The sequence below is a fragment of the Rhipicephalus sanguineus genome, unplaced genomic scaffold (genome assembly GCF_013339695.2).
Source record: "Rhipicephalus sanguineus isolate Rsan-2018 unplaced genomic scaffold, BIME_Rsan_1.4 Seq585, whole genome shotgun sequence".
Lineage (NCBI taxonomy): Eukaryota > Metazoa > Arthropoda > Arachnida > Ixodida > Ixodidae > Rhipicephalus > Rhipicephalus sanguineus.
The window spans coordinates 94,707-117,860 of record NW_023615564.1 but is presented as its reverse complement, the minus strand read 5'-3'; the positions used below and the strand labels follow the sequence as shown (position 1 = coordinate 117,860).

General features: G+C 47.1%; 1 protein-coding gene across 1 annotated transcript; it reads left to right on the top strand.

Moving 5' to 3' along the window:
- Positions 1 to 1,454: 1,454 nt before the first annotated feature.
- On the top strand, positions 1,455 to 22,427 carry LOC119377849 (mite allergen Der f 7; the record flags this gene model as incomplete). Its single annotated transcript, XM_037647147.2, is given in 3 exon segments — positions 1,455 to 1,525; positions 3,870 to 4,236; positions 22,170 to 22,427. Coding segments are annotated over 3 exon segments (648 nt in total). The 3' UTR covers positions 22,384 to 22,427.
- Positions 22,428 to 23,154: the final 727 nt, after the last annotated feature.

The window sequence follows — 23,154 nt, the reverse complement described above, 5'->3', positions numbered from 1 at the left end:
CCGTTGACGTCGCACTTTTATGTCACAGAGGGGCTGAACTGAACGAATAATTCGACGCCAGTTATTCTTTGGTCTGTACATGCGTGGTCACTTTGAAACATTTCTAATTATTATATCCAACTGTCTAATATAAAAATGCGCCCGTTAAGTGTGAATAAGTTAATCAATGTAACTAGTTAGTGAATTAATTGTTGTGGCTTTTCTTGCAAACGATGCTTATCTAGACAAACAATTCACCTGTAAAGCGACGTTAATCGAGTACACTTTGTACTTTACTTTTTAGGTGTTTGAAATAAAAAGTAAAAAATGAAAAAGCTGCATTGCATATGTACCCGTGAGAGTGTTACATGCATTGTTCACTCGCATTTACGATTGTATAGTGAATTTCTTTACATTTATCTGTCACTCCTAACGACGCTATTTCGAACAAAATGAAACCTTTTGCCACTTCGGTCCAATTAGCTACATGTTGCTCTGATTTTTTAATTAGTGCAAATATTGACACGCGCGAACTCGCGCTGCATGGTCATGGTTTACGAATGTTCACGAACTTCGAAGTAAACATGTCAGTTATACATACGGTCTTTTCATTTCTTTGTGATGCGCTGCGTTTTCACTCTGAGGTGAAAAAAATGAGGCCAGATAGCCACATTATCGTCCAATACATCCCTAAATGAGTGCCGCCTCCAGGTAGTACCTCTCACAGTGCGCCAACTTCGGATTTCAGGGAATTAAGCGAAACAGCAACATTGCTTGAGCTAGTTAAGTTTTGGTGAAAACTTTTAGTAATCATGATCGCTATTTTAACGTTGAAAGGCATTTTTACGAGAAGGATGAGTTAATTAAACGAATTGATATTTGTTCATTAATCCTACGCCGCAAACGGCGACGACACATGGCAGACGGCCGAGCGCTGAAAGGTTCTGAGCACGTGGTCCTGCGTGTTCGCCCTTTGCGCTGTAGCAATCGTCCTCTTGCTCTGGCCTTTTAGCGCTAAGACATGCGACAGTGAAGTTTACTACAATTTAACCTGTGCGATTCAGTTTGTAATAATGTTCGTACTGTAAGTTAGCGATATGGCGTTTACTTACCATGATGGCACGCTCAGTCGTCATAATGCCTTCATTACTTTTATGGGTTGTATTGTTTGGATACTTTTATTCTTAATCCGTGTTCCACGTTCCTGTATATATTTCGCGCGTGACTGCCATTGTCTATACTCCTTGTACTAAAACTCCGCAGGATTGTCTAAATAATTTGGCAGTACACATATTCATCGCCTCGATGCTTGCGCTGTATACGTAGCCGAGAGGGACGGCAACACTGGCACTTAAACACCATTCGAAAAAAAAAAAAAGTCTCTTATATTTAGATGACACACTGTGGGCGTGCGTCGGTGACGAAATGTTGGTCACACTAACTCATATATTACGATGTTCTTTTTCGTTCGCAAGAGCCATGTGGAAGACCGCTGTAATGCTGCTGCCCTTGCTGCTGTGCCTCGTCGTCGCTGCTCCGGCGCAAAGTAAGCTGCATGGCGCCGACTGCGCGCAACTGCACGTGTCCCACAGTATGCTATGTCAACGAGGGAAGTTGCCAGCTTCCAGACAGAATGTAAAGTGCGGACGCGTAATACGCGACAGAAAATCTCGCGAGAAAAAAAAAAGTCAGCCATTCCTGATGCTGAACGTGTCATTATCGAAGGAGACCGACCAATGGCAATAAATAATGAAAGAAAAGCTTAGTGAATTAGAATCATGGGCCTGTACTCTCTATTTGGTTTTTACACAAGGACTGTTAAAAAGATTCCATGCCAATCAACGGCGACGTTGTACACGTTATTAGCGACAGCGACTGTCCAATGGCAAATAGCAGGTATGCAGTCAAAATGAACATACTTCGTGAATTCGTTCCCTGTTTTGTCCTATCACTTTAGGAGCCAGTACATATGGATGTCATTTTGAAATTATTTCTTGAGCCAGCGACGCGGCAACTGCCGTTCACATGCACCCTTCCTCGTCGATGCAGCGCGCAGATAACTACGCGGCTATCGGGGGCGTGGCACATGGGGCAAGCATTTGCCACCCATCCTCGCCTCTTCGAAGTTTAGCACGGTTGTTCAGTTTTTTTTTAGTTGAGTTTCAAAAAGAAACATCAGGATGTTAGGAATAAAAGCATAGTGCCTGCCAAAGGACCCAACACTCTTGTACGCAGTTGGTGCAGCCCTCATATTTATACAAAAACTCACAGGGTCCCTTGTGTATTCATAAGACGACTCGAAGGCGAAGGCCATCTTCTTTTTTCTTCTCACTCGATGTATTGATACTGCCCCGCCACCCTCCGGAAGCTTTGTGCACCTAGCGTGTTTTGCACCGCCTCCAGGATCGGAGACACCTCACCTGGTTTTGCACTGCCTCTGTGATCGGCCCACCTTTGACCAACCTACGATGTCATGTGATGACGACATCATGTGACATGACGTCAGACCAGAATTTGTGACGTCTTGATGACGTCACAGTTTTCTTAGATCTCTGACGCAATGATGACGTCATATGGTGACGTCATCACATGATGATGATCTTTTGCGTCACTCGTGCTGTGCCCGACGCCGTGGGACGCCGACGGTCAATTTTCGCGTTTGATGAGGCATCTAAGGCTCTCGCCTTGATAATATATGAATCAATATTGATAAAAAAGCTTTCACGGCATCTAGTCCAGAATGAAAAAAAGGAAGAGGAAAACAAAACAAAACAAAAAAATACAGCTTTGATACTACTTTTATTCAGGCTGGGAATATACAAAACGTCTATTTACGACACTGAAATAACCATCACTGTGGGTGGTTATTTAAGTACTCCCGCCTTGACGTAGATTTCGTCTAACATACATACATACATACATACATACATACATACATACATACATACATACATACATACATACATACATACATACATACATACATACATACACGCGCGCGCACATATATTCGTGGTGGGTGTCACTTGCGTTATTAGGGAGTTTTCGAATAGGGGCCCCAAAGCCCTTTGCGTGTGCTCGCTTTGGTCCAAGTAGGAGCTAAGAATCCTCGAATAGGGTTTGCGGTGCTTTGGACACTCCCCCTGTTCTAGGTCACTGTAGTATTGACCAAGAGCCGTCACTTCAGTGGGTGCCGTCATGTTTGTTTGACGCTTTTGGGGCAGGCTTTGGGGCTCCCGCTAAATTCGAGAAATAGCGTCCCCAACACAAATCTAAACGCTGTTTGGGTCCCGCGCATGCGCAGTAGCCTCGACGTTATTTATTTGGGGCCCCTATTCGAAAGCTCCCTATTTTCTCTTTACTTTCGTTTTTATTTTGCGCGGCATTTCTCATGGTGAAACGTATGTATACCCTGCTGTTTCCAATATACATGTTGAACCTGTACATTTTTACTAATTCATGTCTTCAAACGTGTCACATCGCATTTTTTAGATGTTGATACCTAAAATGTGAAGAAAACAAAACTTTTACTTGATTGCTTGTTTTACCTGCTTACTATAAGTTTATGCCCCAGATACCATAGTACTTGTGTACTATGAAAATTAAATATAGTTCAAAGCTCAAGCGGGAAAAAGCAAGAACACTGTTTTTTTCTTCTAGTCCTAAGCTGAATATTTTTGCATGCGTAGCAACATCCTCCTGAGTGGCATGTTGATTCACTGGTTTGGCTTCCTCAGACCTTTCCAGCGGCATGTGTGTTCTAACGTGAATAAAATGGCCGGAGTAGCATACTTTTAGCGCCGCTATAAGCTCACGATCACGACGCAGTGTGCTTGTACACGAGATTGCGGAACTCGTAATTGCGGTTGCCGCCCTTTGCCACGTCGCAGACCAGAGCGCGGCCGAGCAGCATGCCAACGAGGTGTTCGACCAGATTTTGGAGAGTGTGAGCCAGTCGGAGACGCTCGACCCGCTGCACTTGCCCGAGCAGGTGGCCGGCTTTGACCGCACTTTCCTGGTGCGCTTCCATGGCGAGGTTCGCCTCTACAACACTACGCTCACGGGCCTGTCGACTGTACAGCGCACGGGCAACTGCCGCTTCCAGATGGACGACAAAGGGCTGGACGTGCTGGCCGACGTGGGCGTGGGCGCCCTGGATCTGGACAGCAAGGCTCACGTCAAGTTCATGGGCCGCGGTCCCACGGTGGACCTGCACGTGCACATCGATTACGTGCGCGTGCTCCTCGAAGCACTCCAGTGAGTTGGGCAGTGGTGATACGGAGACAGCGCGTAGTATAGGGCAAACCTCAGGGGCTTCCATGCAGTTCGCGTTGGTCCTTTTGTTCAGCGCTGGACCATTCTACAAGTAACATAGGAATATCCGCTAATAATCTTGTTGCGAGTGAATATTCGAACGCTCTTCGTATCAAAGGAAATCAAAGTTTGCTTTCAAATACAACCGAATATTTAACGTGAAATAGCTTAAAGGGGCCCTGCAACACTTTTTCAGCATGGTCAGAAAACGCTGCCGATCGGTAGTCGAGGCTTCCGAGAACACGCGAGCCAAACATTATAGCGCAGCACGCGGTCTGGGATTTGCAATAAATTCTCAAAGTCAGCTAAAAAGTCGCTTCCTCTTCTCTCTACAAATGATGCTATTTACTCAAAATCACTGCGTCATTGACTCAAATTCCACGCCATTGGCTGATTTGAACATGGCGCGCACAATAGTTACTGTGGCCGCCGCGGGAGGCCACCACTTGCCTGCACACGCGCGTGATCGCACTGCAAGTACGCCGCGCGTTCGAAGAAAAATGAAACAAAGTGCTCAAGGTCATGACACGCGCGTGACGTACCTTCTTCCCCCGTACCATCCCTCCCTGCTTAGCTTCCAGCGCTTTCGTCGGGACGAGAGAAGAGAGGAAGCAATTACAGCGTGCGACAAATCTTTGTAACTCCGCTCGTACTGGACGGATTCTGAAAATTTTTGCGACCGTCGATTCGTGAGGCAATAAGCTCCTTTAGAGAAGCCACTCCATGGCTACTTGAAAAAGTGTTGCAGGGCCCCTTTAAGCGCGCAGCCATATGGCTACCGCAAAAGCCCTATACATGAAAGCACGTGACCTCCCTCACTGAAACTGATGCTGGCGCCAGCAACTGGCACAGCAAACGCCTGCGGCCGTGACCACGTTTCATGGTTGGCGAAAGCGCGCACCCAGCTGGCGTCGCCGCAGCGACACTCGGCGCGCGCTCCGCTGTGCTGCAGCAACCACTTGCAGGCGTGACGTCCCCGTAACTACAGCCTAGCCAAAAGAAAACGCTTTCGTGTTGTTATCTCATAAGGATATACTTAAGGATCCTCTGCAACTTTTTTTTTCTCTGTTGCTTGCTAGTAATAAATAATGCTTCAAATCGGCGGTACACGGACGACGAAATTACTCTTTGAACAATTGCTTGTATAGCTCGTTTCGAGGCCTGAAAATCAGTATCAGCCTTTGTCGAGCCTGTAAAGGGAGCCTTTTTAATTATCGCGCGTACCTTTATATACTTATCGTAACATGCTGTGCGTATACCTTTATCTCACCTTCACACGACAATATGGGTATCGGTTTCAGACCTATACTTCGCATTTCGCCGCAAAGAAACGTTCACCCCTTCTATATACGCTACAAGGACCGAATTGTTTGCTTGTTGATTTTTTTTTTTACCTCAAGTGTTCGAAAAGGCTGTTCGATATAATTTGCTAGGGAATGGAGGACGGAGCCGGAAAAAAACCAAATAGTGAACACACTTAAGGGTCAATGTGGATGACCCAGATAGAAGACAAATGCACCAAAGACGAAGCCCTTTCCTTTTTTTATATACTACTACACTAGTTTCTGGTAAAGTCAGTTGCTTGCTTCCTCTCTTGTGTACTCGCCTCCGTCTGAAAGAATCACTCCTATTTACCTTTTTTTTATACTACTACACTAATTTCTGGTAAAGTCAGTTGCTTGCTTCCTCTCTTGTGTACTCGCCTCCGTCTGAAAGAATCACTCCTATTTACCTTTTTTTTTATACTACTACACTAATTTCTGGTAAAGTCAGTTGCTTGCTTCCTCTCTTGTGTACTCGCCTCTGTCTGAAAGAATCACTCCTGTTTACTTTCTGAATCAACTTGCCGTACTGTCCGCAGCGGTGGTGCACGGTTACGGTGCCCGCGGCTGCTGACCCGAAAGTCGCCGGTTCGATCCCGGCCGGGACGGTCAACCTCGACTATAACATGCCTCATAATCATACCAGGCGTTTGGCACGTAAAACCCCAGAAATTACTTAAAGGGACCGACAACTACCCAGAATATGAAATGAGTTGACTCTACTGATGTAAAGATTGTCCGTTGCACTGACTCAAACCAACCCTGTTTTTTTTTTTTTCGTGAGAGTTGTATTTATATTTTTATTTCTTAATTGAAAGTCGCGAAAAATGACCTGTGGCGCCTCTGGCGGCAAAAACATGCATGATCCGATGAAGACGGCCACGTGACCGTTGATTGCTGTAAGCGGTCGACGATTTTATTGTTAGTATTGAAATATTGTGCGTTTCTTTATATTAAAAGGTACTACTCCATAATAATGTACATATAGGCCTGCGTTAGTAGTATGCATTAAAGTGGCGCTTCCTTCGCGTGACGTAATGATCCCATGCTCGTCAGCGCGTCTTGAGCAACTTTTCAGCGTGCTCATGCAACCGTGCACGCAGTTTTCAGGTCGCTAAAATTTTGGAGCGACATAGTTTTGCTACCTACGCTTCGTCTCAGAAATGACGCGCGCTGCTCCTCGGTGCGGCCGTGCGTATATGCACAGTTACGTTTTCGATTACTTGGCTTGGCTCGTGTATCGAGAGAGTAACGACGCCGGGACAAGCCATCCATGACACAGGCAACCTTGGGCGCAGGCGCACACAACGCTGTACAAATACCGGGAAGGTGTATAAAGCCACACATCTAATTGTAACAGCTTGCTATTTTCAAAACTGGTTGGAAAGCTTAAAATAAAGGTGGTTAAACAGTAACTCCTGGGTGATTCCACGTAAGATCGAACAATCGATGGCTGGTCGACCTCTCAAATTTATTTCAAAATGTTATATATTATTGCCTGATGAGTGGAAAGAAGAGATCCGCAATTTGTTTTGCCGCCAAAAAATTTTTTCGAAGCACAGGAAATCAATAATGACGAAGAGGTGGAGTGGAACGCTCATCCGCTCTGCTGTTTTGGCCAACTTTCGTTATGAATTGCACAAAATATATTAAAGTTAGGTAGCTGAAAATTTTTTAACTAAATATATGCATGTTTTTGCTTCTGCTCAGGTATTTTTAGTTTTGATGTGTAGTGTAGATGTTTTTATAAAAAACCTCAAAATTGGCCCAGGAAACGTTATTTTCTTTACTTTGAAGGTCTTTATCTCGAAAAATCCTTGTAGCAGAGCGACAAAAATTGCGCATTACGTTCTTCGCATGGTTATCTACCACACTGCCGAATCTTATATTTATATAACTTTTCAGTAAAGAGATATGATCGGGCTAAGTTAAAGAAAACACCGGACAATGAAAACTTCTGACGACAATTAAAAAAAAAAACCCATTTTTTATATTTCTTAAACTTTGTCCACTTATTCTCCTCCACATCAGCTTTCATAATCACTGAAAACATGTTGCATAATGTCGTTGCACTAATAGTTACGACCCCTCCAATAAGACCCTTAGGCAAGGATTGGCAATTCCGACTTATTGCCCAGCACATGTATAAAATGCAGGCAGGATTGAATTGCTTTTTATTAAAAGGCCAGCAGGTACCGAAAAAGGTGTCGCCGGCACTGAAGACGGTAATTTTGAAATTATTTGGTCACTGCAGCAGCCACGAGCGCGGGGCTACCGAGCAGGCGCGCGCGCACCCGAGATGCTCGTTGTAAGAGACCGTCGCAGTGAGAGGTCGTTTTCGCGTCCTCAGACCTATTGAGTTCGAAACAGCAACGCCTCTCCGGTGACTTGAACGCACGTGCACTGGAGCTTCGCTATTCTATCCGCCCTCTGTTCGCATCGCAGCTAGGCGCTGATAACAAGGCAGAGATGGAAGCAAGATTAAAACTCTATAAGGGAGCTATGAGCGCTCATAACTGGCTTCACGCACGCTGCTGCCAGAGAAACTGCGCTGCGCCAGTTGCGATCAGTGGAAAGCATGAACGTGGCGCTCCAGTGGCAAAGCAACATATGGAATGTCAAAGGAAAGAAAAGCAAAAATATCGGTAACCGGATGCGCTTGCCTATCTTAGATGTCGGCAGCAGACGGCCTGAACTAGCCGCGCGTTCAGAGCGCTGTTTACACTTCATTCGGCGCGGATAGTTCTTGTGCTTTGCTCTTACTCTACTCCTCCTGTGCGTATCATGGCGAGAAAGTATAGCTCGGAATGAGTGTATTGTGGAGACTACCTTTCGAAGCACAAGAAGCTTAAAGGAGTACTGACACGAATTTTTAAAAAATTTCGGATTGTTGCTCTAAATAAAATACTGGTGTCGAGAAACCTAAAACGACTATTGTGGTGCCTGGGAATGCATCGTATATATTTTATTTAGCGCCACCTTTAAAAAGACACTTTCGGTTTAGATATCGAGGGGGTGGCGTCTCAGTGTCGTTTCATAGCAGTGTGACGTCACGGAGATACAGAAACTCGCGACGTAATAGCAGCCAATTCGTCATCTGCTCGTGGTGCACAAAAACAACGTTGAGTGAATTGTCGTCCTGTGACCCTGACAGTGATTTCTACGATTTAGGCTGCATGCAGGACGCAGAACTCGCATACTCGGGGGAACTGCCTTGACTCGTCGGGATAATGTCCTTGAAGTGGGGCTGGCTTGCAGATGCTCAGCGACGAAAACTTCAAAGCCAAATTAAAATATTTTATACGTGTTCTCCGACTCCAGTGTGTGGACAGCGTTGACACTGCACAACAACGAAGCAAAAAATGTCCCTTTTGCGATGTCTCAAAATCGTGTCAGTACTCCTTTAATTATTGCAAAGAAGCGAAAATTTCGCAGAGTTACCGACCTAGGCATATACGCTTTGAAGAAACGTTTAACGCCCGAAAGATCAGTGACTTCCAGTGAGACGGACTACTTCTGCTACGCGTGCTTTTGCTACCACTGCAATGAAAGATCTTCACGGAACGCACAGTTTAACGATGACATTCTTATGCCCCCTGAAAAAGAAATCGACGTCATTAACCAGATCACTGCGACTACCGGTGCACGTGCGTTCAAGTCACCCCAGAGGTGTTGCTGTTTCGAACTCAATCGGTCTGAGGACGCGAAAACGAGCTCTCACTGCGCGGTCTCTTACAACGCGTGCCTGCTCGGGAGCCCCGCGCTCGTGGCTGCTGCAGTGACGAAATAATTTCAAAATTAACGTCTTCAGTGCCAGCGACACCTTTTTCGGTACCTGCTGGCCTTTTAATAAAAAGAAATTCAATCCTGCCTGCATTTTATACACTTGCTGGGCAAGAAGTCGGAATCGCCAATCCTTGCTTAAGGGTCTCATTGGAGGGGTCGTAACTATTAGTGCAACGACATTATGCAACATGTTTTCAATGATTATGAAAGCTGATGTGGAGGAGAATAAGTGGACAAAGTTTAAGAAATATAAAAAATGGGTTTTTTTTTTAATTGTCGTCAGAAGTTTTCATTGTCCGGTGTTTTCTTTAACTTAGCCCGATCATATCTCTTTACTGAAAAGTTATATAAATATAATATTCGGCAGTGTGGTAGATAACCATGCGAAGAACGTAATGCGCAATTTTTGTTGCTCTGCTACAAGGATTTTTCGAGATAAAGACCTTCAAAGTAAAGAAAATAACGTTTCCTGGACCAACTTTGAGGTTTTTTATAAAAACATCTACACTACACATCAAAACTAAAAATACCTGAGCAGAAGCAAAAACATGCATATATTTAGTTAAAGAAATTTCAGCTACCTAACTTTAATTTATTTTGTGCAATTCATAACGAAAGTTGGCCAAAACAGCAGAGCGGATGAGCGCTCCACTCCACCTCTTCGTCATTATTGATTTCCTGTGCTTCGAAAAAATTTTTGGCGGCAAAACAAATTGCGGATCTCTTCTTTCCACTCATCAGGCAATAATATATAAAATTTTGAAATAAATTTGAGAGGTCGACCAGCCATCGATTGTTCGATCTTACGTGGAATCACCCTCCTGCGAAAGCAGAACAACGACAGCTTTCACAAGGGCTAGCGGCATCACTATCAATTCTCAGCGTTGCTGGAGCAAGCCTCCATGCGTGTTTGGAGCCTTTCAGATCGAAAAATACTGCTTTTAAAATAACTACGTGCTTTTCGGATAAACCGCTGCAGCTACAAACGCTACGAAGGGTGAGCTTCCTGTCGCGCCGTAAAAAACTGGGTCGAGAAAAATCAGTTGTCGGTCCCTTTAAACTTGCCGTGCTAAAAAGCTACGCACTTGAATGGGCTTCTCAAAACAGCACCAAGCTGAAAGAGCACGCCGATTGTAATACACGTGCGCGATGTTCCTTGACCACCGTTGACCTCGAGAAAAATTCGCAAGAAGCCTTGGCAGTGAGAGAATATGCATAATTAGATCTGACGCAATAGCTATGGCGAGGCAAAGAAAGAAAATCAAGTCAAAGGACGCGAGAGACAAGAATTATTCGAGGCAGAATTCACCTTTTTTTTTTTTTTTTCATTCGTAAGTTTCCTTTGCCATTGGCTTACCGATATCTCTAATAATATGTCCAGCACCGGGTTCGAGAGGAAGAAGCAGAAGGAATAGACTTTATTGAGTAGAGTTGGCCGGCAGTTTGGTCTTGGAGGCCTCAGGTGGTGGCTCGGAGTCCCTGGACTCAGGCGGAACCTTCGGCCTGCCGGACGGTGCAGAGCTGGTCGTTCAGCTCCGATTTATAGGGTGCCTCGATGTTCGTCCTCCCTCGCCCCACAGAGGGGCGGCCGTGGAAGAGCATCGAGGCACCCCACTCCGAATCTTACTCCGAGCTTTCGAGGGCCGCCTCCCAGCGGCCGCGGCGCCGACAGAGAAGGTCCCCCGCGACCCCCGCAGCCGGGGCGGCGACGGCGGGAACGAGTGAGCTGAGGCTTCCTGAGGACTGCGGCGGTTTCAGGACCGTTGTTGCCGGCACATTCCCAGAGCATCCATGTGGCGCAGCGTTTCTCTGTGCCTGCACGCTTTACACAGATCGGTGGGATATAAGTTCGGGTTGCAGTGGTGTAAAGGCGCGTTTACATCAGAGCGACACGACAGAGCCGACGATGTCGCTGGACCGTCTGGTCGCACTAGGCTGACGCCGACGCCTCCAAAGACAGCATGCCGTAGTAGTGTAACATGATGGCAGACCAAAAACACCAGCAAAACGCGTCGGCAATTGGTCGGGAGATCTGTAAAGGCGCGTTTACACTAGAACGACACGACACCGATTTCAGTCTGCCGACTGTCGCCGGGAGTGTCTTTTGTCGTGCCGTCGTCCTATTTACACTGTAACGACGCCAACAATAGGCCTCCCAAGCTCGGCCAGGGGGCGCTGCGTCGCACGCGTTTCGCCGCCTTTCTTGCGAAAACCGGTCGCTCCTGTCCCCACACCAGCCTTTTGACTGCGCTGTCTCCGCACGTTCAGGCACCCTGCACGCGCTGTTCTCTGCTCGCCGTGCACGTGCAGCTTCACGTGTCGCTTGCTCTGAAGGTTTAGAAAGATCCCAGAGATGGAAAAAAAACGTTTTAACGGTGGGAATCTTACCAGAGAGGGACGGTTGATCGACCACCTTTTCGGGACCGAGCAGGTCGTCAAGGGCGATGCCGTTTGTGCGGGCGCTACGTGCGTGCAGATGCTGAACGGGCACATTTCTTTGACATGAGTAGGGAGGTGACTGCGCGAGTTCTGTAATTATGTTACCGGTAAAACGCACATTCGTTGCGGCAGTCGTGTATACTCGGAGCTGTCAGCAACCATCCAGCATGCTTTCGCGTGCGTTTTCTATTGATAACTTTTCAATTGCTTGGATGCCAAGTTTGTTGTGCGGCTTTAAATTTATTATGAGCTCAGTGTGAAGAGCATAAATTTACATCTGCCCTGTTGAGTCACTGGCTGCATCGCAATGCGCAGTGTTCAGTTTCGTGGGAGTTTCACTTTTGCCGAGGTTTGCATCGAATGATAACAACGTCGGATCGCAAGTTTAATGTCGCCTTGGATTTTTTTTACAGCTCCCTTTGACAGCATAATGATATACGCAAACAAAAAATAAATAAATATTTCATGCCCACTTCGACGATGCATGCTTCTTGCAGAGGCGTGTTTCATTTCGAATAATATCGACGCCTGATCACGCACCGTGTTCGCTTATTCGAATGTCGCTTTGGTTGTTTCGACAGCTCGCTTGGTCAGCATCATACTATACAGGGGCGTAGCCAAGGGGGGGGGGGGGGGGGGGGTTCAAACCCTCCCCGAAAATTTTCAATTTTGCTTGCGTATATGTACACGCACACATACAAACGCACGCACAAACATACATAAAGTATGGTTGGACCCCCCGCCCCCCGAAAAAATTTCTGGCTACGCCCCTGATACTATACAATACCCACTGGGATCGCGCATGTTTATGATTATGCCGAGATTTGTGCCCAATATTAAGCGCATCTGAACTCGCGAGGCCATCGAAAATTTAATTGCCACCTTGGTTCTTTTTTCAGCTCGTTTCCAAAGCGGCATGCAAGGCTTTTTATTACGTGCCGAACGCGACATTAATACGAGGCACGCCGTGGTGGATTAATTCGGATTAATTTCGGCCACCTGGGTTTCTTTAACGTGTACGTAAATCTAAGTACGCCGGTGTTAGTGCATTTCGCTCCCATCGAAATGCAGCTGCTGTATGCGTGAATCGAACCCATGACCACGATTTTAGCAGCGCAACACTTCAGCCTTCTAAGCAATCACGGCGTGTCGCATGCAAGGCCAATATAAACGCTCAGTGCAAACATACAGCTTAATTCTGTTTACAGGGAGCCGCGACGGGAAATGTACTGCAATCAGCTGAATTAAACACTTAGTACTCACGGTACGTTATTTAAACTGTGGTGTAATAAGCCCAAATGCTCCGCTGCTGTAACATTACAAATGGTTGACTCGGAAAGCCAGCGCGCAATCTCGAAACGTACAGCGGCTGTCTATTTGTTGTAACTTCGGTTCACAAACGCACTTCCCTTTCAAATGAGCACGATCATCGCGTTTCTCCCCGTTAATAGTTCGTAATACTGTGTACGACAAAAACTGCTTCAAGGTGACAAGACCGCGAAAGCATCGCGGCGAACTGCCATAATCCACTCTTGACGCCTCTGCTCCTCGTACTGCTTGCATTGGAAACGGTAGAACATGACAGGAAGTTTTCGGCTCTTCGACATTTTTAAACTTCTGTGACAGTTCACAATGCAGCAGGACTGCGTGCCTGCTTTCGAGTACGACGAAGGAACGGCACCCATAGCGTGAAAAATGCGAGATAAAAGCCCCGGGGAGCACGTTCTCCGCGCGCGCGATGGGAAAACCAAGCAAGAGCGACCCGTCCCAGCTACCGGAGTTTTCCCCTCTCTCCGCTGGGGCGGCGGACGGCGCTGCGCAAACTTGAGCGTTGGAGGCCTATCGGCCGATCGTCTATGAAAGACGCCGTCCGCGTCTTATCGTGCTCCCAGCCTCTCGTCAGACGATTCTCTTGTCACACAGATGGCGCGCACAGCGACTAAACTTGCGCGCAAAAGTTGAAAACGGGGGAACGCCTGCAGCTCATTTCGGCCGTCCTCCCTCCTCTACCATTGTCCCTCTCGGGGTAGCGGCGCGGCCCCCGCCACCCCTTCCGGCGTCGGGGACGGGGGTGCGGACAGACAAAGGGAAGCAAAGAAAAGACGTCGGAGGGGTGCGCGAGACGCCCATTGTCAAATGCCCGAGTATGTCGAGGGGTATCTCCCCCAAGATCTACCCCTTCGACGTTCGAAGCAACGACATGGGAAAATTTTCGCTCGGCCACCGATCTCCGAAGACCTTCCGACGACACGTCGGCCGATACGTTCTGCTGGCGTGGTCATCTGCGTTGTGGTCCGCACTCACACTACGCTGCGGAGGGGGCAGGTGGGGAACCGGTCGGACTGCTCTCCGCGGTGGAGACGGCGGGAGAGGAGGACGCCGGGTTGATGTGCGAGCACAAGGAGGGAGAGGGGAACTCGTGACTGCTGTTCCCGTAGCTCTCTTGGCGAGGGAGGGAAGACAGGTTTTGCTCCAGCTCCGTCTCTCCTTGGTTGCATTTGGCGGGGGCTCCTTCAACGGCGGTGGCAGACGATGTTTACGGCGAAAAAATGGCGGCGGCCGTCTGCTGTGTTGCCTCGTATTGAGGGGGAATGTCGATGGAAGCAGGAAGGCTTGTGCCGTTCTCTGCCTTGCCTCTTTTCGCCCGTGGTGTGCGCCGAGAAGGCCGAGGTTTTCGTCGCCCTTCGAGTACGCCTGGGAGTGCTCGGGGCCTCTTCCTTGCGCAGGAGGCTGGTGGCGTCTCTCAGTTTCCTCGTGCGACATTTTGCTGTGGTGGTGGTGGCTGAGAGGCGAGGTGGGCTGGCCTGTTGTGCCTCCTCCTGTCGCACGAGGCCTGCTGCCTTCTTCACAAGAAGGTCGTAGGCCCTGGAGTGCCTGGTGTTGCCGCTCAAGGTGTAGCCCAGGGGAAAGCGCGGGGGCAGGTTGTCGTCCTCCATCACAGGTGGTGGAAGGGCACCACAACACGTGCTGTCATGGAAGGCGGTGCATTAAGGGGGACGGGTTAGGGGCCTACATTGATCTTGAAGCCCTAATGAGGGCTGCGCGCTAGGCGTTTGTTCAAGAAAAATAAAATAAAGCACGCACGGGTGGCATGAAGAAGCTATACAAAAGAAGAAACTTAGAGATGGGGCGACCCGTTCGCGCTACTCTCCTGTCCGCTTGCGTGACGACGCGAAACTTGCTAAGCAGGAGCCGCTGCAACACGTGAACATCCCCAGTCAATTGAGCCTCAGACCCCGTATTCTTAAACAAGCCTCGACTCGAACTTCACCCTTCACTTGAACGAATCGAGCACAGCGCTTCCACTCGACTGAAAATGACGTAGCGGTTCTCACGAAATGATGCCGGCTATCGCTCATATGCAGTGAACATTCATGCCGAAAGGTGGATCTGCCATCGACATTCTCGAGTCAAGGTGGAGTGCCGAGTGAAGGGACGTTCTAGAATACGGGGGTCAGCCTCGGTTGGCTCCTCTGAAATGCGGGCTCGACATGCCGAAGTTCTCAGCGCCGCGATGAGGGCCAGCGCATGCGCGTCCCCTCGCCCTCTCTTTCCTCTTTTACGCTGCCTCTCTCTCGCGCGCCTGTCGACCGCGTTCCCCGCACGCCCTGTGAGAATTAACGGCCAGGCTAGAAGGAAGACACGACGCGCGTGGTGTTGCTCTTCGCGTTCTACGACGCGAGGTCGGTAGCATGCCCAGCGAACGCCAACAGAACGCAATCGTGCAAGTGCTCCGGCTTCGCATCGCCTCATGGTCCCCTTTAGCGGGAGATGGTGTAATTTTTTTCTTTGCCATCTGTTCATATCCGTGACGGAAATAAGTAAGTGGAGCCGTGGTGAACGCCGGCATAGAACACTTTCGTGTTAAAAAGCTGCATGCAAGTATACAAATAGTTTAACTTAAAAAATGCATACAAACCGGGATCTGTCATAAGAAATATTATGTTTTTGAGTCAACTGCAAAACAGACGCAGCGAGGAACATGACTTCGTATGAGATCCTATTCCAATTTTATATCCGAGTGGATTAGCCAACTTGTTTCCCATAGTTCATTAAAGTGAAAGGAAATAAAAAGAAGAACTGCTAGAGGCAAATAGTTGGCTGATTTGCGGAGTTGCGTTGTTACCTGGAAAGACAGGTTGAGAGCCGCTCTGTTCCCTTATGATGTTTTAAAACCGAGTGTCAGCGATGACGTAAGATTCTTTATAGGTTATTCTAATCAAATTAATTTATTTAGAACAAACCGGAGCGTAAATAAACGCGGAAACAGCGCGTGCATGTCCCGGATATAATGCAAACCAGCATATAGGCCTGCATAGGCGGCCGGTGAAGGCTAGGAGGTGTTGGTGAAGGTGACTTGAACTGAACTGAAACACGAACGCGCCGTCGTCATTTTATTGTATTTTTTTTCGCTGGCATGCTACTGTGATCCAACCTCACGGTATCGTCGTCACTGCGCTGTCATGTTGTCGTCATGTATACGTCACCGTTGTCACCACTCCGTCGTCATCAGGGCTTAAAGGTCTCCCTTCATCGGAGGGATATATATATATATATATATATATATATATATATATATATATATATATATATATATATATATATATATATATATATATATATATATATATATATATATATATATATCTGTGTGTGTGTGAAGCTTGTTATCCTGGGTGAAAGTCAGTTTCGTCACAACTCTCGCAGGCCACAGAATTAGGTTGTGTTTGGTACAATCACAGTGTAGTGAAGCCAATTGTCGCTAAAAATGAACGAATGCTTATGAATGTTGCACAAAGAAATATATCATTCAGAGTCTATTTCGCGTGTTTGCTCAATGTGCCGATCCAATCAACCACTAAAAAGAGGGCATTTTAGAAATAATTTTTCAAAAATAACTTGGGGTGTCAAAGGATAACGATATGCGAACTGAAACCAAATAAGTCTAGCTGCAAAGCAGAACATTTGTTCGCTCACTGCACTGAGAACCGCAGGCACGACAATGCTATATTTTATTTTTACACGTATACTTGCCTAAAAAGTAGGCAAAATACATACGTATTTCGCACTGCAACCGACCCGTAATACACAACTAAACGAATGAAGATTGACTGTTGACCTCAAGAGACGAAGGTGAACCATCACTGATTGACCAACAGGTAGCCTCACGCACAGGTGCCTCTTTGAAAAGTGTGTTGTGCCGAGAAGCTTAGTCCAACATGGACCCATGATGTACAGCGTCTCGGGCAATTGCATCCAGCAGTGCGACGAAACCTGCTTCTTTCTTCCTTTTAACACGAAAGGGTTTTATGCCGGGGTCCACCACGGCTCCACTGTCGTATTTCCGTCACGGATATGACTTTGTAAAATATAAAGACTAACAGATAGCAAAGAAAAACTAGAAGAAGTTCCGTCCCCGGGAGTCGAACCTATATGACCCCTCGCTCCGCATCGCGCGGCGCGAAACGACTCGACCACAGACGGCACGTTCTTCGCCATACCATGGTCCCTACCAAGTATTAGTCCATAGTCCAAGTCCATACGAAGTATTGAGGGACCATGGTCATACTAACGGCGAGCTATTTATATACACCATTTGCCAGTGGCGGTACTCAGAGATCGGTGGTACGTCAGCATGTTTTCGTTATCACTAGCGAGATGGCGCGAAGGGCTCGAAGGGCGTAAAGTCACTGGAACGGGAAAAGTACCGCGACCATCCTGCGCGCCGCCATATTTGGTCCAGCGCGGCCGAAGCGGCGGCGGTGCGGTGCTGATTTCACGTGGAGTAACGCATGTTTTACGCATTGCGTGCGCTTTTGCAGCCCCGAATGAAGCATACCGTTGTTCTCTGACTGATTAGGAAAGAAATAGCGGCAGTTTCCACTTGCCTACATGCGCACGCAAGCGTAATAACGCGATAAAGAAATGGTAACTGCGCGGCATTTACGCGCTCGGCTGTCTGCATTTATTAAATGCGAAACATTTCTTCGCGAATTTCTGCGACTTTGTACGTATCTATCTATCTATCTATCTATCTATCTATCTATCTATCTATCTATCTATCTATCTATCTATCTATCTATCTATCTATCTATCTATCTATCTATCTATCTATCTATCTATCCGCCCCCGACTTTGTGCTGTCCTGGCTGCTTCGTTAATGGGATGTGCACCAAATTCGGTATGGCATAACAGACTGTATGACGAATATAAATTACAGGTGATAACATGAAAATAATGACATGCATGCCATGCACGGCATGAGTTACATGCCATGCTCATGGTGCACTCGCGGCCGCTTCGATAGCTTGATCTATTTCTGTATGACGAACGTTAGTGATAGGTGGTAACATGAAAATCATGACTTCCATGTCATGTACGGCATGACTTACTTGCCACGCTTATGCTGCGATGGCGGCGGTTGGCTAGCTTGAAATGCACCCAAATTGGTATGGCGTGAGGTGACTGTATGACGAACACGAATGACAAGTGGTAACGTGAAAATCATGACTTGTGTGTCTGTATGGCATGACTTGGATGGCACGCTCTTGGTATGCTCGCGGCCATTTCGTTAGCTTGATATATAGCAAGATTGGTATTGCGCGCCCTGACTGTGTGACGAACATGAATGACAGGTGGCAGCATGAAAATAATAACATGCACGACATTTACGGCACGGTTTGCATTACACTGTCTTGGCGCTCTTCCCGCCGTTTTGTTAACTGGATGTATAGCAAATTTGGCATGGCATGACATGGGTGCGTGACGAACATAAATTAGAGGTCATGCGTTGTATATACCAGAATATACGTACGCTTAATTCGCGTTGTGATTCAACATGTATGCATGTCAAACATGCATTGTATAGTGAACTAGATCTTACATGACATGCGTACCATTATTTTCATGTTATACCGCTCGGTATTTATGTTCGTCATACAGTCACGTCACGCAATACCGATTTTGGTGCATATCAAACAAGCGAACCGGCCGCGACAGCATCATGAGCATGGCATGTAAATCATGCCTTACATGACATGCGTACCATTACTTTCATGTTACCGCGGGGTATTTATGTTCGTCGTACAGTCACGTCACGCAGTACCGATTTTGGTGCATATCAAACAAGTGAACCGGCCGGGAGAGCATCAGCCATTATTTTTATGCTACCACCTGTTATTTGTGCTCGTCATACGTCAGGCAGTACCAATCTGTAGGAGTCAGTTTTCATGGCGCGCTGATCATTATATGTGAGCCCAAAGGCATCAATTTTACGCCAAACATAATAAAGAGCCGCCCGGCAATGTTATTGCGCATGAACCGCCTGCGACAACCACGCGAAACAAGCTGCACTAGTTCAGGGAAGGCGCAAACATTCCCCCAAACAACATTCGCGAATTCTCAATGAAGCGCTTACCCCACAAAGGCGGGTATCAGACGTGGGAAAAAATTTTTTCCGCCTTATTCTGTGCAGCCACACAGCCCGTCGCTTGGCATCCTTTTTCCCACTGGGAATGGCAAAGAGGGCCTTGCCCGTCTCCCGCCGGTTAAAGTCACTGGAACGGGAAAAGTACCGCGTTCCTTTTCTCTTCGCCGCCGCGCCCTTTCGGCGGCTTCGCCACATAAATGGTCCAGCTCGCTCGCCTCGCTAGTGTCTCCCGGCCGCAGACGCACGGCGCTTTGGAGGGCGATTGTTTTTATAGGCTCAGGAAAGCGTGCAGGAACATTACGACATCCCGTATCGTTTTGAGACTTCATCGAAAGCCTATCGAGGCATCGAAGAATGCCCGGGTGCTGCGCTTTTGGGTGCAGCAACCGGCGGTAGAAGGGTGCGCTTTAAACGCCGTCGCCTGACGCGTTGAGATGAGCGCGCGCCTCTAACGGTGTGGTCGCTCGTACGCGCGCGCTGATCTCGTGATAGCGGTGGCTTGTACGTCTTGCGGAAGGAGCGCGTTGCTCACACACAAATGTGTGTATCCTGTTCGTTCTGTGCATCATTTCTGTTTGAGCAGCGTGTTGCAAGTTTCGAGCTGCTTGCCGTTCGTCGCGTGACATTTCAATTTGTTGCTATACCATTCATTCCTGTTGCTATACCATTCATTCAGTTTGTTGTGCATTGTTTCGCCCTTGGGGCGAAACAATGCACAACAAACGCTCAACTACGTCTGTGAAGACACGTTTCACTGCGTGTTATACCGATTCATATGAAAAAGGGATCAGCTATGTTTTTTTATGATGCCCCATCAACCGAATAATTGCGATTAAATCATTATTCAAGAGATTGGAGAGCTATAATTCACCTCTACAAAGCTCTACTGCCTAAAAAATCAACTCCAGTGCTTGTCAAATGGGCGCCGCGGTGCTACAGTTGACCTGCCGAAGGGGGTCGAGCCCCTCCTAAAAAATTGGAGGGGGGCGGGGGGCCCTGCCCCCCCTCTGACTTTAAGCCCTGGTCGTCATCATGCCGTCGTTGTCATGTTGTCGTAGTAGTAGTAGTAGTAGTAGTAGTAGTAGTAGTAGTAGTAGTAATAATATACTTTTATTCAGCCAAATTCATAGGCTGAGCATTTCGACCGCCTGCGCGATCAGTCGACGCTTTTCTTCTTCCCCTTCGGCGCCGATCCATTCGAGCCAGGTGTTGATGTCGTATAGCCGTGTAAATCGTCATAATTCCGTATTCACCATGCATCGTCGGTCATATACGTCGTCATGCCGTCGTGGTCATTTCATCCTTCTCAACCCCACTGTCATCTTGCCGTCGTTATCATGCCATTGTCGTGATGCCGTTATTGTCGCATGAAGCCGTCATCCGATTGTCGCCATGCCATCGTGTATAGTCATCGCCACACGGTTGTCATCATACTGTGTTTGTTGTTCCAAGGTCGTCATTCTATCTATAGATGTTTTGAGTCTCGTCATTCTGTCGTCGTCGGCATACTGCTAACGAAGGCCTATATGTACATTTTTATGGAGTAATACCTTTTAATATAAAGAAACGAACAGCATTTCAATACTAACAAAAACATCGTCGACCGCGTACAGCAATCAACGGTCACGTGGCCAGGTACATCGGATCGTTCATGTTTTTGCCGCCAGAGGCGCCACAGGTCAGTTTTGGCGACTTTCAATTAAAAAATAAAAATATAAATCTGCCTCTCACGAAAAAAACAGGGTTGGTTTGAGTCAATGCGACGGACAATCTTTCCATCAGTGGAGTCATCTCATTTCATGTTCTGGGCAGTTATCGGTCTCTCTAAGTGCGTCAGTACAAACATTTCTTGCCTGCTCGAAGGCACCGCAACATAAAAGTTTTCATTCTATATAACCCTGTGTTGCCAAAACTTAATTTTTCCTCACTACGCAGATTACATTTAAGAGTATACTGTGAACTGGGCTAGTTGGTACAGCTTCATTGTGTTACAGCGCGACAAGAACGAAGAAAAAGCTACGACATACGACAGGACAGCGCTGTGTCCTGTCGTATGTGCGCCTTAGCTTTTTCTTCATTCTTGTCGTGCTGTAACATAATGAAGCAGATTACATGCGGTACGAAGACCACCTCAGACTAATCGAGTAGAACTCTTTTTCAAATTACCGTCGCCTTGGACGTCGCTATAAATTGCGAAAAATTATCCAAATACTGCGCCATGACAATGCACGCTAAGAGCCCCAGGTGGCCGAAATATCCGGAGCCCTCCTCTATGGCGTCTTTCATAGCCTTAGTCGCTTTGGGACATTGGACAAGTGAACCGAATAACAAGTTTTACATGTGGGCGCTTCAACAGAGAATTAGGAGAAATGTACAAAAATAAGCCACTGCGAGAAGTACTGCGCAAAAACGGAAATACGTTGGAAAGACAGCACGGAAATGATTCAGTAAGAACGAGGAAAATGCTGGGTACTATAATAAGAAAATATAGAATCGAAAGCTACGAGAGTCTGTTTGTTTTTTAGAATGGAACTGCAGCCAAAAACAAACATAAAACTTCCTAATAAAAAGTCTCGGCGACCACAGCGGCACCGACAGAAAGATGATTATAAAAGCAGCCCTGAAACAGACTGTACTCAGCAGCTTTAAAGAAATCGTCCACATGTCCACAGGCGCGCGCACGGTGGGGATGGGGGGGCGCCCCCCCCCCGCCCTAGTCACCTAAGAGGGGGGGGGGGGTGCAAAATCTGTCCCACACATTGACTTATTACGGGTGTGGGGGCGCTGTGATGAACCTTCGCCCCCCCCCCCCTCCACCCCTCCCTGATTGGAGAACCCTGCGCACGCCTATGCACATGTTTGCTTTTCACCAGACTCACACTTTTTTTCTTTTGGTGTAGGGTGGACGGAGTCGTGCAGCTGCGCCGGTTCAAAGTGCAGGAGCTGCTGGGCTTCACTCTCAAGATCAATGGACTTGGACCGCTCAGCTACATGTTCAACTTCTTCTCCACTTACTTCACCAGGCTTTTCAAAGGCATTGTCCGCTCTCGCGTCGAGAAGATACTCAGCGCACAGATTGAGAAAAAGATTCGAGAACTCAAGCTTACTTTCTAAGTGTGCAGGTTACTGTGTGACCCAGCTTGATTCGCCAGGGTGTTTTACAGAGGCCAATAAACTCTTGAGCAAAGCACGCGTTTGCACCATCTTTGAACGACTACAAATTTTCTAATGTAGCCGCTCGATTTTTTTTTTTGGGGGGGGGGGGGACATGAAATAATAGGAGAGGTTGGTTCACAAAGTACTGAAAATTCCTCAAAAGGGAGGTGTTGTCGCAAAATGTTTCGCAAGAAATTTACTGTTTCAGTAGGCCAGCATGAACACAGAGTTTTCTGGCTGAGTCCTGTAACCGTTAGAAGATTTAGAAGATTTAGTTGCATATGTAAACACGTACGCTACTTCAAATTGTCCAAGAACACGTAGTGTATATATATATATATATATATATATATATATATATATATATATATATATATATATATATATATATATATATATATATATATGTGTGTGTGTGTGTGTGTGTGTGTGTGTGTGTGTGGTGTGTGTGTGTGTGTGTGTGTGTGTGTGTGTGTGTGTGTGTGTGTGTGTTGTAAGGAGTGGGGTTCGGCGGGTCTCGTTACGGTAGCTGGCTCCCAGGGAAGAGACGCGTTCTTTCAAGAAGGAACGTGTTTATTTACATGATGAAGTCAGGAGGTGAAAAGAAGAGAAATAACATCAAAAGTCTTCGGCTTTTATAGCCCCGAGACTGTCACTGCATAAGCACTGGCAAACCGGTGTCAACGTCTCCCGCCAATCCGGTGACCTGTCGTCCTGGCGTCCGGCCTC